The sequence below is a fragment of the Lynx rufus genome, unplaced genomic scaffold (genome assembly GCF_022079265.1).
Source record: "Lynx rufus isolate CCGP_SWC_20201006 ecotype Redwood Valley unplaced genomic scaffold, mLynRuf1.p SCAF_2, whole genome shotgun sequence".
NCBI lineage: Eukaryota > Metazoa > Chordata > Mammalia > Carnivora > Felidae > Lynx > Lynx rufus.
Window position 1 is genome coordinate 44,510,622 of NW_025814834.1, and position 24,541 is coordinate 44,535,162.

Sequence of the window (24,541 nt, forward strand, 5' to 3'; positions counted from 1 at the left end):
TTTTATCTTCATAAGGTCCCAGTAATTCATTTTTGCTTTTAATTCCCTTGCCTTTGGGGATGTGTCGAGTAAGAGATTGCTACGGCTGAGGTCAGAGAGGTCTTTTCCTGCTTTCTCCTCTAAGGTTTTGATGGTTTCCTGTCTCACATTCAGGTCCTTTATCCATTTTGAGTTTATTTTTGTGAATGGTGTGAGAAAGTGGTCTAGTTTCAATCTTCTGCATGTTGCTGTCCAGTTCTCCCAGCACCATTTGTTAAAGAGACTGTCTTTTTTCCATTGGATGTTCTTTCCTGCTTTGTCAAAGATGAGTTGGCCATACGTTTGTGGGTCTAGTTCTGGGGTTTCTATTCTATTCCATTGGTCTATGTGTCTGTTTTTGTGCCAATACCATGCTGTCTTGATGATTACAGCTTTGTAGTAGAGGCTAAAGTCTGGGATTGTGATGCCTCCTGCTTTGGTCTTCTTCTTCAAAATTCCTTTGGCTATTCGGGGCCTTTTGTGGTTCCATATGAATTTTAGGATTGCTTGTTCTAGTTTCGAGAAGAATGCTGGTGCAATTTTGATTGGGATTGCATTGAATGTGTAGATAGCTTTGGGTAGTATTGACATTTTGACAATATTTATTCTTCCAATCCATGAGCAGGGAATGTCTTTCCATTTCTTTAAATCTTCTTCAATTACCTTCATAAGCTTTCTATAGTTTTCAGCATACAGATCCTTTACATCTTTGGTTAGATTTATTCCTAGGTATTTTATGCTTCTTGGTGCAATTGTGAGTGGGATCAGTTTCTTTATTTGTCTTTCTGTTGCTTCATTGTTAGTGTATAAGAATGCAACTGATTTCTGTACATTGATTTTGTATCCTGCAACTTTGCTGAATTCATGTATCAGTTCTAGCAGACTTTTGGTGGAGTCTGTCGGATTTTCCATGTATAATATCATGTCATCTGCAAAAAGCGAAAGCTTGACTTCATCTTTGCCAATTTTGATGCCTTTGATTTCCTTTTGTTGTCGGATTGCTGATGCTAGAACTTCCAGCACTATGTTAAACAACAGCGGTGAGAGTGGGCATCCCTGTCGTGTTCCTGATCTCAGGGAAAAAGCTCTCAGTTTTTCCCCGTTGAGGATGATGTTAGCTGTGGGCTTTTCATAAATGGCTTTTATGATCTTTAAGTATGTTCCTTCTATCCCGACTTTCTCAAGGGTTTTTATTAAGAAAGGGTGCTGGATTTTGTCAAAGGCCTTTTCTGCATCAATTGACAGGATCATATGGTTCTTCTCTTTTTTTTTGTTAATGTGATGTATCACATTGATTGATTTGCGAATGTTGAACCAGCCCTGCATCCCAGGAATGAATCCCACTTGATCATGGTGAATAATTCTTTTTATATGCTGTTGAATTCGATTTGCTAGTATCTTATTGAGAATTTTTGCATCCATATTCATCAGGGATATTGGCCTGTAGTTCTCTTTTTTTACTGGGTCTCTGTCTGGTTTAGGAATCAAAGTAATACTGGCTTCATAGAATGAGTCTGGAAGTTTTCCTTCCCTTTCTATTTCTTGGAATAGCTTGAGAAGGATAGGTATTATCTCTGCTTTAAATGTCTGGTAGAACTCCCCTGGGAAGCCATCTGGTCCTGGATTCTTATTTGTTGGGAGATTTTTGATAACCGATTCAATTTCTTCACTGGTTATGGGTCTGTTCAAGCTTTCTATTTCCTCCTGATTGAGTTTTGGAAGAGTGTGGGTGTTGAGGAATTTGTCCATTTCTTCCAGATTGTCCAATTTGTTGGCATATAATTTTTCATAGTATTCCCTGATAATTGTTTGTATCTCTGAGGGATTGGTTGTAATAATTCCATTTTCATTCATGATTTTATCTATTTGGGTCATCTCCCTTTTCTTTTTGAGAAGCCTGGCTAGAGGTTTGTCAATTTTGTTTATTTTTTCCAAAAACCAACTCTTGGTTTCGTTGATCTGCTCTACAGTTTTTTTAGATTCTATATTGTTTATTTCTGCTCTGATCTTTATTATTTCTCTTCTTCTGCTGGGTTTGGGGTGTCTTTGCTGTTCTGCTTCTATTTCCTTTAGGTGTGCTGTTAGATTTTGTATTTGGGATTTTTCTTGTTTCTTGAGATAGGCCTGGATTGCAATGTATTTTCCTCTCAGGACTGCCTTCGCTGCGTCCCAAAGCGTTTGGATTGTTGTATTTTCATTTTCGTTTGTTTCCATATATTTTTTGATTTCTTCTCTAATTGCCTGGTTGACCCACTCATTCGTTAGTAGGGTGTTCTTTAACCTCCATGCTTTTGGAGGTTTTCCAGACTTTTTCCTGTGGTTGAATTCAAGCTTCATAGCATTGTGGTCTGAAAGTATGCATGGTATGATTTCAATTCTTGTAAACTTATGAAGGGCTGTTTTGTGACCCAGTATATGATCTATCTTGGAGAATGTTCCATGTGCACTCGAGAAGAAAGTATATTCTGTTGCTTTGGGATGCAGAGTTCTAAATATATCTGTCAAGTCCATCTGATCCAATGTCTCATTCAGGGCCCTTGTTTCTTTATTGACCGTGTGTCTAGATGATCTATCCATTTCTGTAAGTGGGGTGTTAAAGTCCCCTGCAATTACCACATTCTTATCAATAAGGTTGCTTATGTTTATGAGTAATTGTTTTATATATTTGGGGGCTCCGGTATTCGGTGCATAGACATTTATAATTGTTAGCTCTTCCTGATGGATAGACCCTGTAACTATTATATAATGTCCTTCTTCATCTCTTGTTACAGCCTTTAATTTAAAGTCTAGTTTGTCTGATATAAGTATGGCTACTCCAGCTTTCTTTTGGCTTCCAGTAGCATGATAAATAGTTCTCCATCCCCTCACTCTCAATCTAAAGGTGTCCTCAGGTCTAAAATGAGTCTCTTGTAGACAGCAAATAGATGGGTCTTGTTTTTTTATCCATTCTGATACCCTATGTCTTTTGGTTGGCGCATTTAATCCATTTACATTCAGTGTTATTATAGAAAGATACGGGTTTAGAGTCATTGTGATGTCTGCATGTTTTATGCTTGTAGTGATGTCTCTGGTACTTTGTCTCACAGGGTCCCCCTTAGGATCTCTTGTAGGGCTGGTTTAGTGGTGACAAATTCCTTCAGTTTTTGTTTGTTTGGGAAGACCTTTATCTCTCCTTCTATTCTAAATGACAGACTTGCTGGATAAAGGATTCTCGGCTGCATATTTTTTCTGTCTAGCACACTGAAAATCTCGTGCCAATTCTTTCTGGCCTGCCAAGTTTCAAAAGAGAGATCAGTCACGAGTCTTATAGGTCTCCCTTTATATGTGAGGGCACGTTTACCCCTTGCTGCTTTCAGAATTTTCTCTTTATCCTTGTATTTTGCCAGTTTCACTATGATATGTCGTGCAGAAGATCGATTCAAGTTACGTCTGAAGGGAGTTCTCTGTGCCTCTTGGATTTCAATGCCTTTTTCCTTCCCCAGTTCAGGGAAGTTCTCAGCTATTATTTTTTCAAGTACCCCTTCAGCACCTTTCCCTCTCTCTTCCTCCTCTGGGATACCAATTATGCGTATATTATTTCTTTTTAGTGTATCACTTAGTTCTCTAATTTTCCCCTCATACTCCTGGAGTTTTTTATCTCTCTTTTTCTCAGCTTCCTCTTTTTCCATAACTTTATCTTCTAGTTCACCTATTCTCTCCTCTGCCTCTTCCATCCGAGCCGTGGTGGTTTCCATTTTGTTTTGCATTTCATTTAAAGCGTTTTTCAGCTCCTCGTGACTGTTCCTTAGTCCCTTGATCTCTGTAGCAAGAGATTCTCTGCTGTCCTGTATACTGTTTTCCAGCCCAGCGATTAATTTTATGACTATTATTCTAAATTCACTTTCTGTTATATTATTTAAATCCTTTTTGATCAGCTCATTAGCTGTTGTTATTTCCTGGAGATTCTTCTGAGGGGAATTCTTCCGCTTGGTCATTTTGGATAGTCCCTGGTGTGGTGAGGGCCTGCAGGGCACTTCCCCTGTGCTGTGGTGTATAACTGGAGTTGGTGGGCGGGGCCGCAGTCCGACCTGATGTCTGCCCCCAGCCCACCGCTGGGGCCACAGTCAGACTGGTGTGTGCCTCCTCTTCCCCTCTCCTAGGGGCGGGATTCACTGTGGGGTGGCGTGGCCCATCTGGGCTACTTGCACACTGCCAGGCTTGTGATGCTGGGGATCTGGCGTATTAGCTGGGGTGGGTAGGCAAGGTGCACGGCGGCAGGGGGGGCAGGCTTAGCTCGCTTCTCCTTAGGTGATCCACTTCAGGAGGGGCCCTGTGGCAGCCGGAGGGAGTCAGATCCGCTGCCGGAGGTTTGGCTCCGCAGCAGCACAGAGTTGGGTGTTTGCGCGGAGCGAGCAATTTCCCTGGCCGGAACCAGTTCCCTTTGGGATTTTGGCTGGGGGATGGGCGGGGGAGATGGCGCTGGCGAGCGCCTTTGTTCCCCACCAAACTGAGCTCTGTCGTCCGGGAGCTCCGCAGCTCTCCCTCCCTTTGTCCTCCAGCCTTCCCGCTTTCCGAGCAGAGCTGTTAACTTATGACCTCCCAGACGCTAAGTCGCGCTTGCTGTCAGAACACAGTCCGTCAGGCCTCTCCGCTTTTGCAAGCCGGACTCGGGGGCTCTGCTTGGCCGGCGATCCGCCCCTCCGCCCCGGCTCCCTCCCGCCAGTCCGTGGAGCACGCACCGCCTCGCCGCCCTTCCTACCCTCTTCCGTGGGCCTCTCGTCTGCACTTGGGTCTGGCAACTCCGTTCTGCTAATCCTCTGGCAGTTTTCTGGGTTATTTAGGTAGGTGTAGGTGGAATCTAAGTGATCAGCAGGACGCGCGGTGAGCCCAGCGTCCTCCTACGCCGCCATCTTCCCTCGGATCTCCTCAGATGATTTTTAAAAACAAGTCTACAGGGGCGCCTGGGTGGCGCAGTCGGTTAAGCGTCCGACTTCAGCCAGGTCACGATCTCGCGGTCCGTGGGTTCGAGCCCCGCGTCGGGCTCTGGGCTGATGGCTCAGAGCCTGGAGCCTGTTTCCGATGCTGTGTCTCCCTCTCTCTCTGCCCCTCCCCTGTTCATGCTCCGTCTCTCTCTGTCCCAAAAATAAATAAACGTTGAAAAAAAAAAAATTTAAAAACAAGTCTACATACTCATTTTTTAACCTAAGCTAGTTTTATTTAAACATTTCAAATGCCTTAAATGAAAATTATTACGGACTCATGATTAGTAAGTTATGAAATTTACCATAATTTAATAGCCTTTAATAAAGAAGAAATTATTTTTGATTAGTATTTCTTAATAGTTGTTCTGAGAACCACCTGTATCAGAATTAACCAAGGTGCCTACTAAAAAGACAAATTCCTGGGCTCCATCCAAACTTGGTGAATCAGAATCTTTAGGGAAAGGGCCTAGGAATCTATATTTTTGTCAGCCTCCTAGATGATGCTGACCACTGAGGTTTTTTTAATATATTTTTTTCAATGTTTATTTTTTGAGAGACAGAGACAGAGAATGAGCTGGGTAGCGGCAGAGAGCGGGGGAGACACAGAATCTGAAGCAGGCTCCAGGCTCTGAGCTGTCAGCACAAAGCCTGACACGGGGCTTGAATTCACAAACCATGAGATCATGACCTGAGCCAAAGTCCGATGCTTAACCGACTGAGCCACGCAGGCTCCCCTGACCACTGAGATTGAATATCTACTATTCTTCAGGCCCACTTCTTCTTCTTCAATACCATTCTGGCAAGTCCATGGGGGCTGGCACCTGGTGGCTGATATCTTGGTGGAACCATGCACGTGCAAGAGTTCCTCTATTGGTTATCCACATGCAGAGACAGGGCCAAGTTAAAATAATAGCTAACATGTATTGGGTGCTTACTGTATGCCAGGTATCCTTCTAAGCACTTTACATATATTATTTATTTAATTTTCACAAAACCTTATGAAAAAGGTACTATTATCTCTATTTTACAGATAAAGAGACTGAGGCACAGGAGGTTAAGTAGTTTGTCCAAAATCACACAGCTAGGAAGTGACTGTGACAAGATCCAAGTCCCATGAAAATGGCAGTCGCTCTATTAGCCAGCACCGTAGCCAATAAAATTCTTTCATAAATTCTTACCTGTTAAGTCAGGGGAAAAGTAATTATTGGGTAAATAACCATAGGTATATTATTACCATAAGGTACATTATATAGCAAAAAAATTAGAGAAACACACCTAGCTGACAGCTGTCACTAATTTGACTATTAAAATCACTATCTGACACTTGACTTCCTTTGTACTCTTAGAAAAACCTTTCCCCAGCTGATCTTCAATGTATACCATCTTTGCTGGAAAGTAAAATCTCATCCATCTTATTCTACTGATGTCTCACTTAAATGGCTGTGTTGGCATCAGCGGGAAGGGCTTAGCTCATTCCAAATATCTAATTCCTGTTGCATCAGTTTGCTAGGGTTGCCAGAACAAAATGCCACAGACAGGGTGGCTTCAACAACAGAAATGTATTTTCTCATAGTTCTGAAGTTCCAAGAGCAAGGTGTCTACACGTTTGGTTTCTCCTGAAGCCTCCCTCCTTGATGTGCAGATGACCACCTCCTCGCTGTGTCCTCCTATAGCCTTTCCTCTGTGCGAACATCCCCGGTGTCTCTCCCTCTTTTTATAAAGACACCAGTCAGATTGGATGAGGGCTCATCCATATGATATCATAAACCCTAACGATCTCTTTGAAGACCCTGTCTCCAAATACAGTCACATTTATGAGGTACTGGGGGTTAGCGCTACAACATGCACATTTTGAGGGAATACAACTTATCACCCAACACCTCTCCTGAAAGAGGTATTGCTCGATAATCTTAGCAAATGTCAACAAAATCTATTCCTTCATCTTCTGTCTTCTGGCCAGATAGTAAAGATGGAGTAAGGTACTTTGCCCCGTCTATATGGTCAATAAATTTAATTCTGTGAGTCAGTATTTCCTAATAGGAGGTACTCACTTTAACAGCCAAATCATTAATGATACAGTGAACATTGAAATAACCTCCTGTAAGCCTTACTCTGGGACAACCTACTTCAAGGCACTTTTGAGCACAACAGGTTTGAAGAAGTTATATTCCTCACCATCTCAGACCAAATGTATGTCAACATAATAGTGTATCGCAATGTCAGACAGAAATGGTCTCTTTAGCTTTTGGGGGATTTTTTCATCCCCAGTTGGAGAAATATTGAATACATTGAAGTGGGTGAAAAAGCTGTTCTTAAGACTTTTCATGGAAACCCAAATCTCTACACAGACAAAACTCCATTTTAATTCCTAACCATCCTGTCATCTCATCAGAACACCAGTATTTTAAAAATCACATTTGAATAATATATGCATATTTCAGATGTGATAAACAGTACAGTGGGAAAGACACAGGCTTTGGAGACAAACCTGGGATCAAAACCTGGCTTTGCCATTAACTAGCTGTGGGGCATCAGGTAATTTACTTACGCCGTCTGAGCCTCTCTCCTCATCTGTAATATGAATATAATACTTAAAGTGCAGGGACACTGTGAAGATCAAATGAGATATTTCTGGAAAAGTACCGAGCACAGAGCTTTGCATATAGTAGATAACAAAGGACAGCTATGACTATTAAATACAACTTCACAGAAATACAGTCACGTGTCCTTCCTTGAGAAAATAAGAGGTTGGCAACTTTATATGGGTCGCCAAAATCTTTTCTGAAAATTTACTAGTCCATTAAATCCCAAAGGCTGGGAGCTACTTGTAATTCTCTGAATGACCCAGATAAACTTCCTTTATGCAGGCCAGATCTGATTGCTTCAGTTTCTGGGCGTCTGAGTGGAAACTTGGCTCCTGGAGGCTGCATGACTACTCTGACATCATGGTAGGCCCTGTATGGATGGCTTGAGAGGATCATTATACTGTCAAGGGGGACATTTTGTCAGGATATTTTATGGGGATTCTAGGGCCCAAGTGTGTTCTTTTTGTGTGAAGAGCCTGGTTGTACCAGGAACTGGCCTTGTCCCTTAGCTGTTTACAGTGACAGAAGTGTGACGACATAGATAAGGGCCCTCAGCAAAACAGAACTGCTAATGAGTAAGCAAGTAGGTCAAAGCATTTCTGTTGACATTCCTTTCTTCCTGCAGATAACTTCATACACAACTTCTACAACTTCTAGGGAACCTACATTTTGTCCAATATACAATGACTCCCCACCCCACCTCCACCATTCACATCCTGAATTTAGTTTTTCACTCATCCTCTCAAGGTTGACAGTTGGAAGCTGTTGTGTGGTGGCCATGCCTGACAGCTATTGCTGTTGGGGGAAAAGGCCAGACGTCCATGAAATACCTGGGTGTTTTACAAGAAATGTGTTTGTGGAGACTTCTCTCAAGGGGGTGCAAATGTCCAGGAGTCTCCCTAGGTGGGCACATGCTGAGGGGCTGACCAAGGCTTCACTTAGTGCACAGTTTTAGGGGAAACACAGACCTTGTTCTCCCTCTATTTCCTGCTTAGGACTGCTTTAGGGGCTAGTTGAGAGAATGGCGGCTTCCCTGGCAGAAGGGATAGGGCAGAACAGAAGTGGACCCACATAAAGTATGGCGGGGTCTCAGTTGGCTCAGTTGGAGCAACCAGTGAGGGCTAAAGAGCAACTTGGTAAAAATAGCCTCTCCTGATGCCCCTATGGATCTTTCGTCGGCCCATCTGGTTACCTAGGCCACAGGGGAACTGAATCATAAGCATTACTAGGTATTTAAATACTACCTTTTAGCTAACTGGAAATTAAATTATCTTTCTAGTGGATAAGCTGTATTCAACTTTCAGGTATTTGTCAAACATTTCTCAGAATCCATTAAGAAGTACAGTGTGAGACCACCTGTATTTTTTTTACTTTGAACTGTTATTTTACTTTGTACTGTGTGATATTGCTGTCATCAATTCATAGGTTCTAAGTTTAGCATTTTCATAATTGATTTCCCACTATCTGTCCATTTACTCCTATGCTCTGGGCAGATTACTAATTTGTAATGCTGTTCCCTCTGGTTGATGATGCCTTTCCACCTGCCTTCTATGCCTAATGTTTACTTACTTTCTCACAATCAGTTCACGGGCAAAACAAACAAACAAACAAATACTTGAACAGATACTTCATAAAAGAGGATATTTAAATGGTCAATAAACATATGGAAAGATATTCTATCTCAGTAATCAGGAAAATACAACTTAAAATCACATCAGGACACCACTGCTTATCCAATGGATGGAATAGCTCAAATCAAAGACTAACACTTTCCAGTTTTGGTGAGGATTTGGAGCAATGAGACTCTTATACACTGGGGTGTGAATGAAATTGGTAAAGCCAGTGTTGGAAATTACTTCTAAGTTGTTGAATATAAGCATAGTCTGTGATCCAGCCATTTCCCTTGTAGACATACACCCTACAAAAATTCATGCATGTATGAATATGAAAGACAGGCATGAGAATATTTATGATTGCATAATTTGTGACAAGTTAACACTAGAAATAAGCCAAACAACCATCAATCGTAAGATGGAACAAACTATGGCATGTTCACATAAGTAGATCTACATAGCAGTGAGAATGAATGAATTACTGCTCTAGGAAACAAGGTAGATGCATCTCACAGACACACACTGTTGAAAGAAGTCAGCCACAAAATATACATACTGTGCAATGTAATGTATTTGAAGTCTGAAAATAGGCAAAACTAACTTATGGTATTAGAAGTGACAATGGTGGTTCCTCTTGGAGAAGAAGGAGAGGTTACTGATGGGGGGATATGATTGGGGCTTTTAGGCACTGGTAATGTTCTGGATCTGAGTGACAGTTGCATGAGTAGGTTGACTTTGTGTAAATTCATCAAGCTGTGCACTTTGAACCTGCATACTTTTCTGCATGTGTTTCTAATTCGATAAAAAGTATTTTTTAAAAGGGGAGGGCAGGGAGAAAGAGAGAGAACAGTCAGTTCAGCAGTTGGCTCCTCCAGGAACTATGCCTGACCCTCCTTCTTGTGCACCTGGAGCACAAAGGCCAGCCAAATCTGTGTTCCATCTCACTAACACCAGTACATTGGTTTGCTTGTCTAGGCTCTGTCTGGCAGGAGATTTAAAGGTGTGTGGTTTCTGGGGTACTTGGCTGCCTCAGCCAGTAGAACGTGCAACTCTTAATCTTGGGGTCGTGAGTTCGAGCCCCACTTTGAATGTAGAGACTGCATAAAAATAAAGCTTTTAAAAACCAAAACTTTGGGGCACCTGGGTGGCTCAGTCAGTTGAGTGTCCAACTTCAGCTCAGGTCACAATCTCTCAGTTCATTAATTAGTTCCAGCCCTGTGAGCCTGCTGCCAGCAAGGAGCCCGCTTGGGATCCTCTGTCTCTCTCTCTCTCTGCCCCTCCCCTATTCTTGGGTGCGCGCGCTCGCGCTCTCTCTCTCTCTCTCTTAAAAATAAACATTTTACAAAAACCCTAAGTTTTAAAGGTGTGTGGTTTCTTATAACTCTTAGCACATATCTCAGAGGTATTTAATAATGTCATCTGATGCATTTTCTCTGAGCTTTGTAAATACAGAGTTCGTCCTTGTAATATTGTTTATTGTGCTTGGCTTTTATCAGCAACACCTAGGTGCTGTTAGGCATGTGGGACTATATTTATTCATATAAAAATCTGCATATATTCTGTATTCATTTACAAAAACAAATCATGGGGCGCCTGGGTGGCGCAGTCGGTTAAGCGTCCGACTTCAGCCAGGTCACAATCTCGCGGTCCGTGAGTTCGAGCCCCGCGTCGGGCTCTGGGCTGATGGCTCAGAGCCTGGAGCCTGTTTCGGATTCTGTGTCTCCCTCTCTCTCTGCCCCTCCCCCGTTCATGCTCTGTCTCTCTCTGTCCCAAAAATAAATAAACGTTGAAAAAAAAATTTTTTAAAAAAACAAAAACAAATCAAAGCTGTATCTGGATGACTAGCAACTGAACCATCTTTGTGCCACATCAGAATCTGAGGTTATGGTTTGTCATCCAGAGGTGACCTGTCTTGACACGATGAATTTAGTCGATTAAAAGACCAGAATACTAAGTTTAACTTGGTTTTGTTAGGCAAGACATTAAATATGGGATATGTAAATCCATCTATTTAACCTTAACATTTCTCCCTCCCTCCTTCATTACCTTCAGATGGCATTTACATACATGCTGCTTCCAAGCTGGTCAGCCTACCTCACCCTAGCCCTATTAAGGCTACTATTGGACCACAGTAGTCCACATTTTTCTCACTGATGCTACTTACAGCAATAGACCACAAAAATGTCCTCCATTTCCAATGTTCTGGTAGCTTATAAATGGGATCTTGTGCTGAAGCAATGCTTTCCAGATTAGTAAGATCAAGAACTAAATGGGATGCTTGTTTAAAAATACAGATTTTTGGACTTTGCGCCTGGATATATTGATTCAGGAGATCTAGGTTGAGGACAGGGAACATTGCTCAGCAGATCCTTATCTGATAATTTAAGGAAACATGAAGTGCACCACTCAACTCTGTGTCTGGCTGTTCACTTGGAAGCAGAACAGGGAATCCTATATATACTGCAGCCAAGAATCATGGGCCTTGGTTGGCTAAAGGGTCAATTTATGTTGCCTTTTTTGTAAAGAAAATTAAATGCTGGGGGGGAAACACCACTTGATCTACCTAATAAGTATTTCATATTGGCATAATACTTGAATAAAATATGCATTCAAAGACTTCCCAGTATTCATTTGAAAACTATGAATTCCATTCAGAAATAATTTTAAATTTGATAGTGACCCTTGTTTTAAGCCTCTTCACCATAGTTAGGAACATTTTCACTAAATAGAAACCCTATTCATTTGGATAGTTTTCTTTCTTCTAAGTTTCAACTGTATGTTTAAACTTCTATACGGTCAAGGATGTGTTTAGAACAATCATGGAGTCACAAATGAAACCTGAATTCCCTCAAAATATGAAAAATAGAAGCAGATTCAGTGTAACTATCTTCACCATAGGAAAGAATATATTTTTTTAATGTTTTATTTATTTATTTTGAGAGAGTGCACGAGAGTGGGGGAGGGGTGTAGACAGAAAGGGAGAGACAGGATCCCAAGCAGGCTCTGTGCTGTCAGCACAGAGTCCGACAAGGGGTTCAACCTCACAAAATGAATGGTGAGATCAGGACCCCAGTCGAAACCGAGAGTCAGATATTTAACTGGCTGAGCCACCCAGGTGCCCCCAAGATAAATATTTTTAAGAATACAAATGTAATGTATAATTCAAAGCAGAAAGAAAAGAGACAAGATGTATGGCTTGTAGAAGAGTCTTTTCCAGGAGAAGACTATTTATAGTGATGATAACTGTTACTCAGAATCCAGTCTTACTGATCTTCAAATCGGTTCCAATGTTTCCATTCAAAGGTAGCATTTTTTTCAATTATTTTAACTTTCTTTTTCAAACCTGCAACACTCGCTTTTGGCACCAACTCATTCAACACTTGTCTTTTATTGGCTGCATGGGCTTCGTGGGTGTGTAGCAGAAAGAGCTTTCGTTTAGGCCATAGGAGAGCTGGTTCTTAGGCCCCGCTTTGCCTCTAACCAACCAGGTGTGAAACCTGGGCCACAAGCTCAGGGACTTGTTTTCCTTATTTTTGTAAATATGAAAATGAAAGGAAAGCAGGGACAGAGAGCTTAAAGGAGATTTGTATGGTGTGTTCTAGTTCAAAACTTCCCTGTTTTTTATATCTATTTTCCAAATCAAAAGAGGTTGGGGAATATTATCCAGCCTTAAAAAGTAATGAAATTCTGGTACATCCTACAACATGGATGAGCCTTGCAAACGTTAGGCTGAGTGAAATAAGCCAGACTCAAAAGAACAAATATTGTATGATTCCACTTATATGAGGTACCCAGAGTAGTCAAATTCATAGACAGGAAGTGAGGCTTCCTGGAGGAAGGCTGGAGGGAGAGGAGAATGGGGAGTTATTGTTCAGTGGGTCCAGAGTATCAGTTTGGGATGAGGAAAAAGTTCTACAGATGGAGAGTGGTGATGGTTGGTTAACAATGAGAACGTACTTAATGCCCGTGAGTTATACTCTCAAAAATGGTTATAATGGTAAATTTCATGTTATTAAAGTTTTTAAAGAGTAAAAAACAAAATTTTAGGTTCAAAAAATGCACATTTTAAAAGCTATTGCTATTTATCATCTACCTAATGAGGGCATAATAAATATTTGTTGAATGAAAAAAGAATGAGGCTGGGAAAGGGGCATGAAAATTGGGTTGAAAGAATGGGCACTAGGCTATTTGTCTTGAAGTTGATTTTTTACAGGAATCACATGGATTTTTAATACTTGGATTATATTTTCATATGCAATGGTTTGGGTGTGGGTGAAGGAGCTAATGAATGTTATGAGGAGGGCCTACGCCCCCTCCAAGCCAGCCCTTCAGGCACCATTGTTCTCTCTCTAATGGGCTATAAATTCCTTGAGAGTAAGACACACATTTTTTTCAATGTCCCTTATAACACACAGGGGGAGTTTTGTAAGTTAATTGACTGATTTTCATTCCACTGGAGACAAACATGTTTAAATGGATTTTCTTCCACCAAAATTAATCTGTCAAGGATTATTCATTATGTAAATTTTCAAATTATAACTGTTAGGAGAAATGTGATTCAAAGGAGTTCTTTATTGATCTTTTTAGAAAATTGCTATTATTTTTTATTTCTGTGATGATAAGTAACATGACGCAAATATATTCTCTGAATATTACAGTAGGAAAGCAAGGTCATAGATCATGTTATGTATCATTTTTTTGCAGGCTGGGTGTAGCAGCCTACCTCCTGTCATTCTACTTCCACGCTGTATAGAGGTAAAAGTTGATTTTTAACAGATATTGACAGATGTTGAATAAATCAATACCAAAAACTGAATGTAATATTTGCCTTTAAAGGAACACAAACTAATAAAAGAATATAGTCCTTTTATTCAAAAAGTTCAAACTAGTAAAAAGACATAAATGGCTCATTAAAGCCAACATGTAAAAATTATCCTGCATGCTTGCTAATCCTACAATCATAGATAACTATCTAAGTTGGTTAATATTTATCTTCCCGATCTGATTCTTTATTTCTATCTCCCCATTCTTTGGTATTAATGATGCCTACCATCAGCCATGTTTGTAAAACAGACCTTTCTTATTCCCAGGTCAAATTGGGACTATATGTGATTGATTATATGTGATTCTTACAAATTCCCAGGAGAAAAACAGATGTTTTCTAGAATTTGGAAGATCAGATCCTATTTAAAAAGCAATTGATAATGAAAAATTATGACATCACTATAACTAAACTAGGTTCTCCTTAAGCAATATTAAAAGAACAGTTTCTGGGGTACCTGGGTGGCTCAGTCAGTTAAGTGTCTGACTCTTGATTTTGGCTCAGGTCAAGATCTCATGGTTCTTGCGATCAAGCTTCTCATGGGGGTCTGCACTGTCAGAGCCTCCTTGGGATTCTCTCTCCCTCTCTGCCTCTCCCCTGCTGCATGGGCATGTGCACACACACTCTCTCTCTCTCAAAAGAAATTAACATTAAAAAAAGAGAACAGTTTGCTTTGATCATTTGAATTTAACTCCTTTGCTGTTTTTTTTTTTAATTTTTTTAAATGTTTATTTTTGAGAGAGAAAGACAGAGTGTGAGTCGGGGAGGAGCAAAGCGAGAGAGGGAAACACAGAATCCAAAACAGGCTCCAGGCTCTGAGCTGTCAGCAGAGTCTGATGCGGAGCTTGAACTCGGGATCGGCAAGATCATGACGTAGGCTAAAGTTGGATGTTCAACTGACTAAGCCATCCAGGTGCCCCTAACTCCTTTGCTATTAATTATAACTCTCATTAGCATTGCACTCTGTAAAGAAAAGGATACGTTCAAGTATCTATTGATAAAGTTAGCAAACATTTACATTAATTTAAACTTGGATAATAGATTTTAAATATTTAGTTGATTAAAAATAAAAATAAGCTAGCAAACAAACCTCCTCCTCCCCTCAAAAAACAAAATACAACAAAACAAGAGAAATAAAGAAAAGGAAGGAAGAGAGAAGAAAAGGACAGAATACTCTGACACTTTCCATTGTGGTAATTCATCTTAACAAATTCTTTTATAGATATTTAATATTCTATTTTGTTAATTTGTTTTTATATATAATTGACCATGTTTTATGCCCAGGTAAAGTTTTTTTTTTTTTCTCTTTTGGATGGAGTTAGGTCATTTTAGTAAAAGTTATAAATAAGTTATTAAAATGTGTGTGCTTATCTTCCCTATTTAGGAACACAAAAGGGGCAGTAAAGAAATCTGTTACATGAAAGAGAAATGATCAAACACAAGAATTTGCTGTAGATTACTAGTCACAGTAATCTATATTAAAAGCCCATTAATAAAATGTTCCTATAACATTAAAGGACTTGAATTAACATTGCATACCACATAAAAGAGACTAAACATGCAAAAATGTTTGTTAGATTCAATCATCAGGAGGCTTGACTACAAAAGGATATAAAAGTTTCAGATTTCCTAAATGGGTGACTTCATCACATTAATAAAACCATAGCTTCCATTTAAGACCATTTTATGTACAGGAATGAGGATAGGTTATGTCACCTACTCATTCCAGCAATAGTTATTTCCCACTTGTGTTTCCCATCCTTGCCTTTTTCGTTTGTCTTTTTAAAGTTTTGTCATTTTGACCTATTTGAAGTATCTTCTTTCCCTTAGAGATTCTGATTCAAGAAGTTCCAAGCTGCAACCTGGGAATCTTTAAACCACTTTTGTTGCCCCCTCCCCTATGTGCCTGAGGTATTTTTTTTTTTTTTTTTAACTAGGCAGATCTGGAAAACACTATGCTAATCATGAGATGGGAAGAAAAATGTTGTCAACCCTGCTTTTATTTCTAAACCCTAAACCAAACAAAAACATCAGTGTACAGAGTTTTTTTTAGCTTCATTTAAAGATTCAAAATATTTTAATAAGGACATTTATTAAGAACACATCCAGAAAAAGTTCTCATATACACCATCCTCATCTTTAATAAAGGAGGAAGACACTTGTTATTAATCACTTTATATGATGTAATTATCTTTAAAAAATTTTTTAACATGTATTTATTTTTGAGAGACAGAGGGACAGCATGAGCAGGGGAGGGGTAGAGGACACGGAAACACAGAATCCAAAGCAGGCTCCAGGCTCTGAGCTGTCAGCACAGAGCCTTACGTGGGTCTCAAACCCACAAACCAGGAGATCATGACCTGAGCCGAAGTCAGACGCTGAACCGACTGAGCCACCCAGACGCCCCAATGTAATTATCTTTACACAATTTATCTACAGGATGGAATAGAATAAGACATTTTCTAGTTGTTATCAGCGAGAAATAAAAGGAGAAATACATACATAATGAATAACCTTATAACTTTTGTTTCACAGTCCTTATATGCCCAACAAGACATATTTTCTTTCTTTTTTATTTTTCAGGAGTACCACAAGTACAGTCATAATTTATATCTGTAATGAGGTATTTCACATCAAAGGGCAAGTCCAGGCTGCAATTTCCAAGCATGCAATTTCCAAGCACGGTTTAGTCCCAAAGCATGAAAAGAAATGGTAGCTTATTCCATGCAAAAAGTGTAACTTTATGCATCTTACATAATCCTCTTTATGACCAAGAACTAATTTAAAGAGTAGTATAAAAATCCACAAAAGCTTAAAAATAAAGTCGGCTCTAAATAATTCAATAAGTATGTTTTGAAAAAACGAACTTTTCCCCTGCCTTTATCTTTTCTTTATATTCCCTATTTTTAAAGTAAAAAATGAGATCACTTAGCTAATTCATCACTCAATAGTAGTTCAGTGGATTATTTTCACCATTAGACTGTTATCCGGCTGAGTGGGGCTGATCCTCATCAACTTCTTTGGTTTCAAAGTTAGGAATCACAGGAAAAGGGCCAAAAAAATGTTTTATTTTCAATATGTGGGATTCACGTAAGTGGTCTGTCCATACAGCCTTAACCCACTGTTCTTTTGAAGTGAATGCCATTCAAACAGAGGGCAAATTTCTGCTTATTCAATGCCTTAAAATTAGCTTTACAACTGGAAATCTCCAAAATACACACCTTAATTGTTCGTATGTATTTTTCATGGATGTACTAAATAATCTAGGGATTTTTTTCATGCTCTTTGTGTCTAACAGCGTATAGGATTCGGCCAAATTAAAATTTTCCCACTTACTATTCTGGCCACACCACCTATCTATGCACATCTCACAAAACCGCCCTTCCAAATGCAGAGAATTAAAAGCAAGGAAGTAAAGACTTTTCTAAATATAGCCTCATCATGTTTATTTTACACTCATCTAGTAGGTCACCAGCGGCAGCCAGCAGCAACGGACACTTCGAAGCATCTCCCAAAGCAAAACCAAGGGGCGCTGGACAGCTACGCCATCTACCTGTTGAACCTGGGCCACTGCTCTCCGCAACTGTCAGGTCAGCTTCTTCGATCTAGAAATGCTCAAGATCGGTTTGTTTTTGTTTTTGTTTTTGTTTTTGTTTTTAACAAAGTTGTTGGCTAACCTTTCTTCCCACCCTCTGCTTCTTTCGGGTCATTTCTGCAGGGCGGAGGGAGCCGAGGGAGCCGCGGGAGCCGCGAGCTCCTCGGCCCGCCGGGCTGCAGCCGCGATGCGGGCGGGCCGGGTGGCAGCCTGACTGCCGCGGACAGAGGTCGTCACAGGCCGGGCGGAGAAGCACGGAGCCTCCCGGCCCCGGTTTACTCACCTACCGTCCGCTGGGGCGGTGGGGCGCGTGCCTTCCGCCCAGCCTGGGGACCCAGATCCGAGGAGCGGGGAGGCGGCGGCGGCGAGGCGAGGGGCACGCAAGAAGGAAACCGTATTACCTAAGCCGGGGATGCGGAGCGAAGGAGGCTGCAGCCTTTCCCTCCAGAAACGGAAGAGGCGGGGGAGGAGGAGGAGGAAAATGCGGCGGCGGCGGCGGAGGCGGCGGCGGGCGCGGAGGCTGGTGGAGGGGCTGCAGGCGGCTGGCCGCAGGCTTAGCCCGAGGGCTTGGGGTCCGCGGCACCGCGGGGGGCGCTCGAGGGGACCGCGAAGCGCGCCGTCGTGCTCGCTGCTCCGCCTGTCCCGGCTCTCGGACCGTCAGCATCCGCGGGGCCGCCGCCCCCCCCGCGGCCCACGCGGGACCGCGGCGTGGAAACGCGGCGACGCCTGGAGGCTCCCGGGCGGCGAGGGCATCCCACGCCCGCCGGGGCCAAGCGTCTGCGACGTCACAAGTAGAGCATGATGATTCAGGGAGCAGGGGCGCTAGGAGGAAAAGGCCCCCGGGTCACTTAACCCGCTGTTTTTGTTCTTTCCTTGCGGCCGCCCACAAATTTCGTTTGTGAAATCCTCCTGCTCCATTTTTCCGTACTCTTTTGGGGATTCAGGGTTTTTGACAGACCGGTCGGCAGCTCATAGACTTCCTGCCAGTGACAATCGGGTCCCACCATTCTAATAGAAATGTCAAGTGTGCTGGTTGTTCTCCAAACCAAGGCGGTGTCTCCCTGGCCTTTGCCTTATAAGGTGTGGGCCTAGGGCCACCTTGACAGGAAGCACATCATAGGTAGGGAACCCCTCTCTCTAAAAACCCTTTAAACTGTGGTTTTCAGGATGCCTTAAAAATGGTTTTGAGGGGCGCCTGTGTGGCTCAATTAAGCATCTGACTTCCTCTCAGGCCATGATCTCAGAGTTAGTGGGTTCAAGCCCCCGTGTCCCGGCTCTGTGCTGACAGCTGGGAGCCTGGAGCCTGCTTTGGATTCTCTGTCTCCCTGTCTCTCTCTGCGCCTCCCCTGCTCATGCGCTCTCTCTCTCTCTCTCTCTCTCTCTCTCTCGCTCTCTCTCTCTCTCTCTCTCTCTCAAAGATAAATATATAAAAAATTTTTTTTAATATTTTTGAATTGGGGGTGGATTCAAAATTTTTAAAAAGCAACATGAAATTTTGAGTAGAAGGTGGCCTGGCAGCTGGCCCAACCGACTGAATGTTGTCTGTGAATGCATTGGGCCTTCTGCCCTTTCCTTTCACTTCTTGGCACAGCTAGGAAATGATACAGCCCCAAACAGGGTGAACAAAACAGGCTCCTTCTGCAGGCATAACCGGGCCCTTCCACCTGGAGGACCAAGGAGACCAATATCTACATACCTGTAACTCACTCCATGGCTAGAAATTTAGCAGCTCTGTTTTAAAGTTCCAGGTGGCAGGTTTTCTTAACTGTATTTTCCAAAAGCACCCAAGACTGCCTCCTGAGTTGTCAACGCCTGGTCCCCTGTTCCCTGGGCTGTGAGGAACCACCAACACAGGAGTCCAGGGCAACACTCAACTTTTCATAGTCCAGGAAATAGAGCTTACAACTTTCCATCTCCCAGACTGAACTCATGTTTCTGCTCCTAGCCTGCTTCTGTGGTCTCTAGCGTGGGACAACTCAAGTTCTTTTGCGGGCCGGATTCTCTAGCCACTATGATAATAGCTAAGGGCACTATGCTAAGTGCTTTTTGTGTTGTATAGCTGTTCTTTCTTAAATCAGTCCTGGGGTAGGTGTTATTGTTATTTCCACTTAAAAAGAAATCTGACCCTAAGAGGTTAGGTCATTTACTTAAACATGTAATGTGTAGTGAGGCCGAATTTGAACCCAGCAATGTGACTCCCATTCTATTACCTATTGGTGTTTTAAATATCTTCCTCAGACTCTGAATTTGAGAAGGATTAAAAGATTTAAATTTTTTAGAAGTCTTAAAAGTGCAAGGAGAAAATATAAGTGAATTGCTTTTAATCTGAAAGTAAGCTTGGAGCAAAGGGCAAAATTACAAAGGAAAAGTGACAGACTTGACTATAGAATTTTTAATTTCTTTCATCAAAAAGACCCATAAAGGTAAAAGACAAGTAAAAACTATCAAAAAATTTGCAATTTGCAGGGCACCTGGGTGGCTCAGTCGGTTAAGCATCTGACTTTTGGTTTCGGCTCCGGTCATGATCTCACCATTAGTGAGTTGGAGCCCCTCATTGGGCTCTGTGCTGACAGCATGGAGCCTGCTTCGGATTCTCTGTCAACCACCAAGCTCAGTACTGAGAAGGATATAAGTTACTTCAGTGTTTCTAGAGGGCAACTTGGCCGAACCCAGTAAAAGCCTCAAAAAATGTTCACACCCTTTGCCTCAAAAACTGCATTTCTGGGAATTCATAATACAGGAATTGACAAATGTTTTCTGTAAGAGCCCAGATAGTAAATACTTTAGGCTTTGCAGGCCACATATGTTTCTGTTGCTTCTTTGTGTGTGTGCTTTTGTTTTCAAAACCCTTTAAAAATATGAGAGCTATTAGCTTCAGGGCTGTAGAAAAACAGGCTGTGGACTGAAATTGGCATGAAGGCAGTAATGTGTACAAAGAGTAGACTTCAAGAAAGTTCATCCTAGTGCATTTGGTAATAGCCAAAAAAGAAAGCATGCTAAATGTCTGAGGAGAGAAATTAGTCACAACCAGATGTGAGGAAACAAGTATTTTAAAAGTTTTAAATGTTTTAAAAAGTTGCAGAATGATATTTATTGCATGAGATAGTATTCGTGATTTATTACATTAAGAAAAGCATATCTATGTTATCATCTCAAATACGACATAATCATGTGTATGTACGCATAGAAAAAGATCTGGAAAGCTGTAAACACACTGAGATATTGATAGTGGTCTTGGGCTAGAGGTGAAATTGTAGATATTTGGTTTTCTGTTATGTGTGTGCTTCCTATAGTGAATATGTGTTGCTTTTGTAATAAGCAAAAATATAAGAAACTTTGCTTAGGCAGCAAAAAAGCACTTTTAGCTTAGATTTTTGAGAAAATTTCCCCTGAATTCACTCTCCCAGATGGAGTTGTTTGCTGTCTCCCATGCTCCTTGAATTCATAACGGTCTTTTGAGTACCATTATTTACTTAATTAGAGAATGGTTAATACCATCATTTACTTAAGCATTCCCCTATTATTGGATCAGGGTTCCCAATATTTCACTATTGTAAGTTTGCCAGTTACTTTCTACCAGGTCTCTGCCAGATCCATTTTCCATCCTTCTCTGCTAAACTCTGTGCCTCTGAAGGCAGAACTTTCAAAAACTATTTTCTCTGGGGTCATTCCAGGTAGGATTGACCAATGGGTTATACCGACAATAGGTTGGAGGGGGGAAAAGGAGAAAAGTTGGGGTATTTATTCTCACCTCTTTTCCTGGTTTTCATCTCCTCCCCTTACCCCTTCAGTCCTAGCAGTGGTCAGTGGCTTCTTATGTTGTCAGAACCTGGGTACCTCCACATCTCTTACCATCTCCATGTCATGTTATATACCTTTGCCCTACCCTAAACCTAACCCAAAACTTCTATAAGTAGTCCCTTCAATAAAATCTCTTCTTTTTGTTTTCAATATATGAAGTTTATTGTCAAATTGGTTTCCATACAACACCCAGTGCTCATCCCAAAAGGTGCCCTCCTCAATACCCATCACCCACCTCCCATCAACCCTCAGTTTGTTCTCAGTTAATAAAATCTCTTCTGTTGAAACATCTGAGTGGAAGTTGGTTCTTGTTAGGACAGACTGATATGTTAAAGAACACTGGTGAATATCATAGAACTCCAATCTTTTATTTCTTAAGTGACAGGCCCGGATAGTCTCAGATTTTATATCTGAGATTTTGACTATTTACAAGGTAATTATAGAATGATTTCAGGTTTCCTGAAGCAGGAATTTAAATTACCGTGGGTCCAGCGTTTGGGAATGTAACACTCTGACTATTGTTCTATACTTCTCCAATAGTTTTTGAGAAATAACACTCCATTGCATTTTATTGAAGAAATCAAAGAGTCCAGTATAGTGGTGTTCTAACTTAATGTTTTCAGTGGAATCTTTAAGAAAATAAGTAATCTATAGGCACATAACATATAAATAAAAGCCACCTGCAGAGTTAAAGGAAGCTTCTTCCTTATCCTTGAGGCATACTCTGCCCCTCTCCCCACCATCACAGAACACCAGAGCTCTTTGGAACACAGTTTGAAAACACAGATTTAAAGAGTCCAAGTCTAGAAGATATATCCTTCATAAATTTCCAGTGTCTATTATATTTCTTTAGGTTAGATGCCTAGAATTACATAGTCTACAATATGACTACAATATGACAATTGCCCTTCAAAACACTCCTCACTGTCAATGATGTTGCCTATCTCATTACTGTGTCTATTATCAAATACACACCGACAAACAAACAAAAAAAACCTTTCCTAATTTCACATCACAGTTTTAGTTGCATTTTTATTACTCCAAGTTCATTTTCCCTCAAATATCTAGCCAACTTTCCTGACATTGTTAGTGAGCAAACATCCCACTAATGTGTAATGATCAATGTATCATACATTAAGCTGTTTTATGCACTAGGCCATATTTCTGAGTCCTCTATTTCCTTTCATTCATCTTCTTTTGGATTATACTGTGCCAATGGCATAGCCTTTTAATTTCAATAAAGTAACTCTGTGCCCAAATTAGCTTTTTCAAATATTGTAAATATTTTGAAAAATAGTCTAAGTATTCTAAATAAATGCTTTCAGATGAAACTGTTGACTTTTTTCTTGTTATAAAATTAACACATTATGAAGAAAAGTTTGTGGAAACTCAAAAAATGTGAAAAAAATATGAAGAAGGAAATAAAACCCACCGCAAATACTGTAACCATTAGCATTTTAGAGTGTAATGTTCCATCTTCTCTCTCTGTATTATTTTTACAAATGTTACTAAACATACTGTTTTGTGAGCTGTTGTTTAATCATCATATATGAGCATTTCGCCATATCATTAAATGATTTATATATTTTTTGAAACATGATTTAATTTTTTTTAAGGTTTATTTATTTTTGAGAGAGAGAGGGAGAGAGAGAGAAAGACAGTGTGAGTGGGGGAGGGGCAGAGAGTGAGGGAGACACAGAATCCAAAGCAGGCTCCAGGCTCTGAGCTGTCAGCACAGAGCCCAATGTGGGGCTTGAACCCACAAACTGTGAGATCATGACCTGAGCTGAAATCGGAAGCTCAACTGACTGACTCAACATGACCTGAGCTGAAATCGGAGGCTCAACATGACTTTTAATGACACGTTAGCCAAGGGCTCTAGAATCAGGGTCACTAGTAGCAGTGGCAGCAGGCAGTTCTCAGCTTTCTAGACTGAGTCATACCCTTTCCTCCGTCATATTAAACTCGCTTGAAGTCTCCAGTTGTTCCCTCATAGATCAACATTGCACACCTGCCCCTGCCACACCTCATAACCTGAAATCAGCTGCTAGACATGTGAAATTGGTTTTGACTGTAGTTGGCTGGATTTTAATGATTTTTGCAGCATTTGCCACCTGTATATCTTCTGTCAAGCGTATGGAAAGATGACGCAACCATAGTATATTAGGTGGTTAACAAATAAGGAAAATGTAGGTTATCCACACAAGGACTAGATTTGAATTAATTGTAAGAGTTTCCTAGCACCATATTGCACAATCTTATGGATTCCTTTTAAATCATTAACTAGTACAAATCATTTATACTTGTCTTAGAAAAGATTGAACAACTCTCGTGAAAACACAGCAAAGCTGTGATTTCTTTTAAAGATTTGCGGGTGGGGCTCCTGGGTGGCTCAGTCGGTTGGGCGGCTGACTTCGGCTCAGGTCATGATCTCGTGGTCCGTGAGTTCGAGCCCCACGTCGGGCTCTGTGCTGACAGCTCGGAGCCTGGAGCCTGTTTCAGATTCTGTGTTTCCCTCTCTCTGACCCTCCCCCGTTCATGCTCTGTCTCTCTCTGTCTCAAAAATAAATAAACGTTAAAAAAAAAATTAAAAAAAATAAATAAAGATTTGAGGGAGAAATCATTAGCATTTGTGATAGTATATTACAACTTTTTCAGTTGTTCTTAAGTTACAGTGAAAATTTACTGAACTATATAATCTAGGGGGAATCAGATATAATATTGAGGGCTACAAGTAGCTAAGGTATCAAAAGCAAAGGATAGATTTTTTTAGAACAAGTAATGCAGGTATATTTATAGGTGTTTTCCAATTCCTGGGCTTATAGGCTTCTAACAAAATTTTATTGGGTTTATATATTTATCTTTGTTCTATCACACTACACACACACACACACACACACACACACACACAATGTATATATGTTAATTTTCATAAAATGGGAATTATATACTTTTTCACTTACTTTTCCATGTTCCTAGAGGTAAAATATAGTAAATGTCAAAACCTTGAATTATTTGGACCCTTAGGGTCTGATCTCCACTCTGTCTTAATTAACACTGGATTAAATTAAGTTAAACGCTGGAATCTGAGAGCAAAAAGTTTGGGGGAGGGACACTGGATCGCCTTCCCCTGTCTTCATTTGAAC

At 40.9% G+C, this 24,541-nt stretch overlaps 2 protein-coding genes across 3 annotated transcripts in view; one reads left to right on the forward strand and one right to left on the reverse strand.

Annotated features, from left to right (window-relative positions):
- INPP1 (inositol polyphosphate-1-phosphatase) overlaps window positions 1-18,097 on the reverse strand; it is a 33,488-nt gene extending 15,391 nt beyond the window's left edge. The window contains exon 1 of the mRNA XM_047085968.1: window positions 17,878-18,097. The gene's annotated coding sequence lies outside the window, so the exon portion shown is untranslated. The remainder of the gene's footprint in view (window positions 1-17,877) is intronic.
- The window catches only part of HIBCH (3-hydroxyisobutyryl-CoA hydrolase), a 119,754-nt gene continuing 112,585 nt past the window's right edge, over window positions 17,373-24,541 (forward strand). Inside the window, exon 1 of one of the 2 annotated variants that reach the window (XM_047085973.1) lies at window positions 17,373-17,623. In XM_047085973.1, the coding sequence (XP_046941929.1) occupies window positions 17,388-17,623 (236 nt within the window). In that variant the 5' untranslated portion in view covers window positions 17,373-17,387. The remainder of the gene's footprint in view (window positions 17,624-24,541) is intronic. The other variant, XM_047085972.1, reaches the window with a different exon arrangement.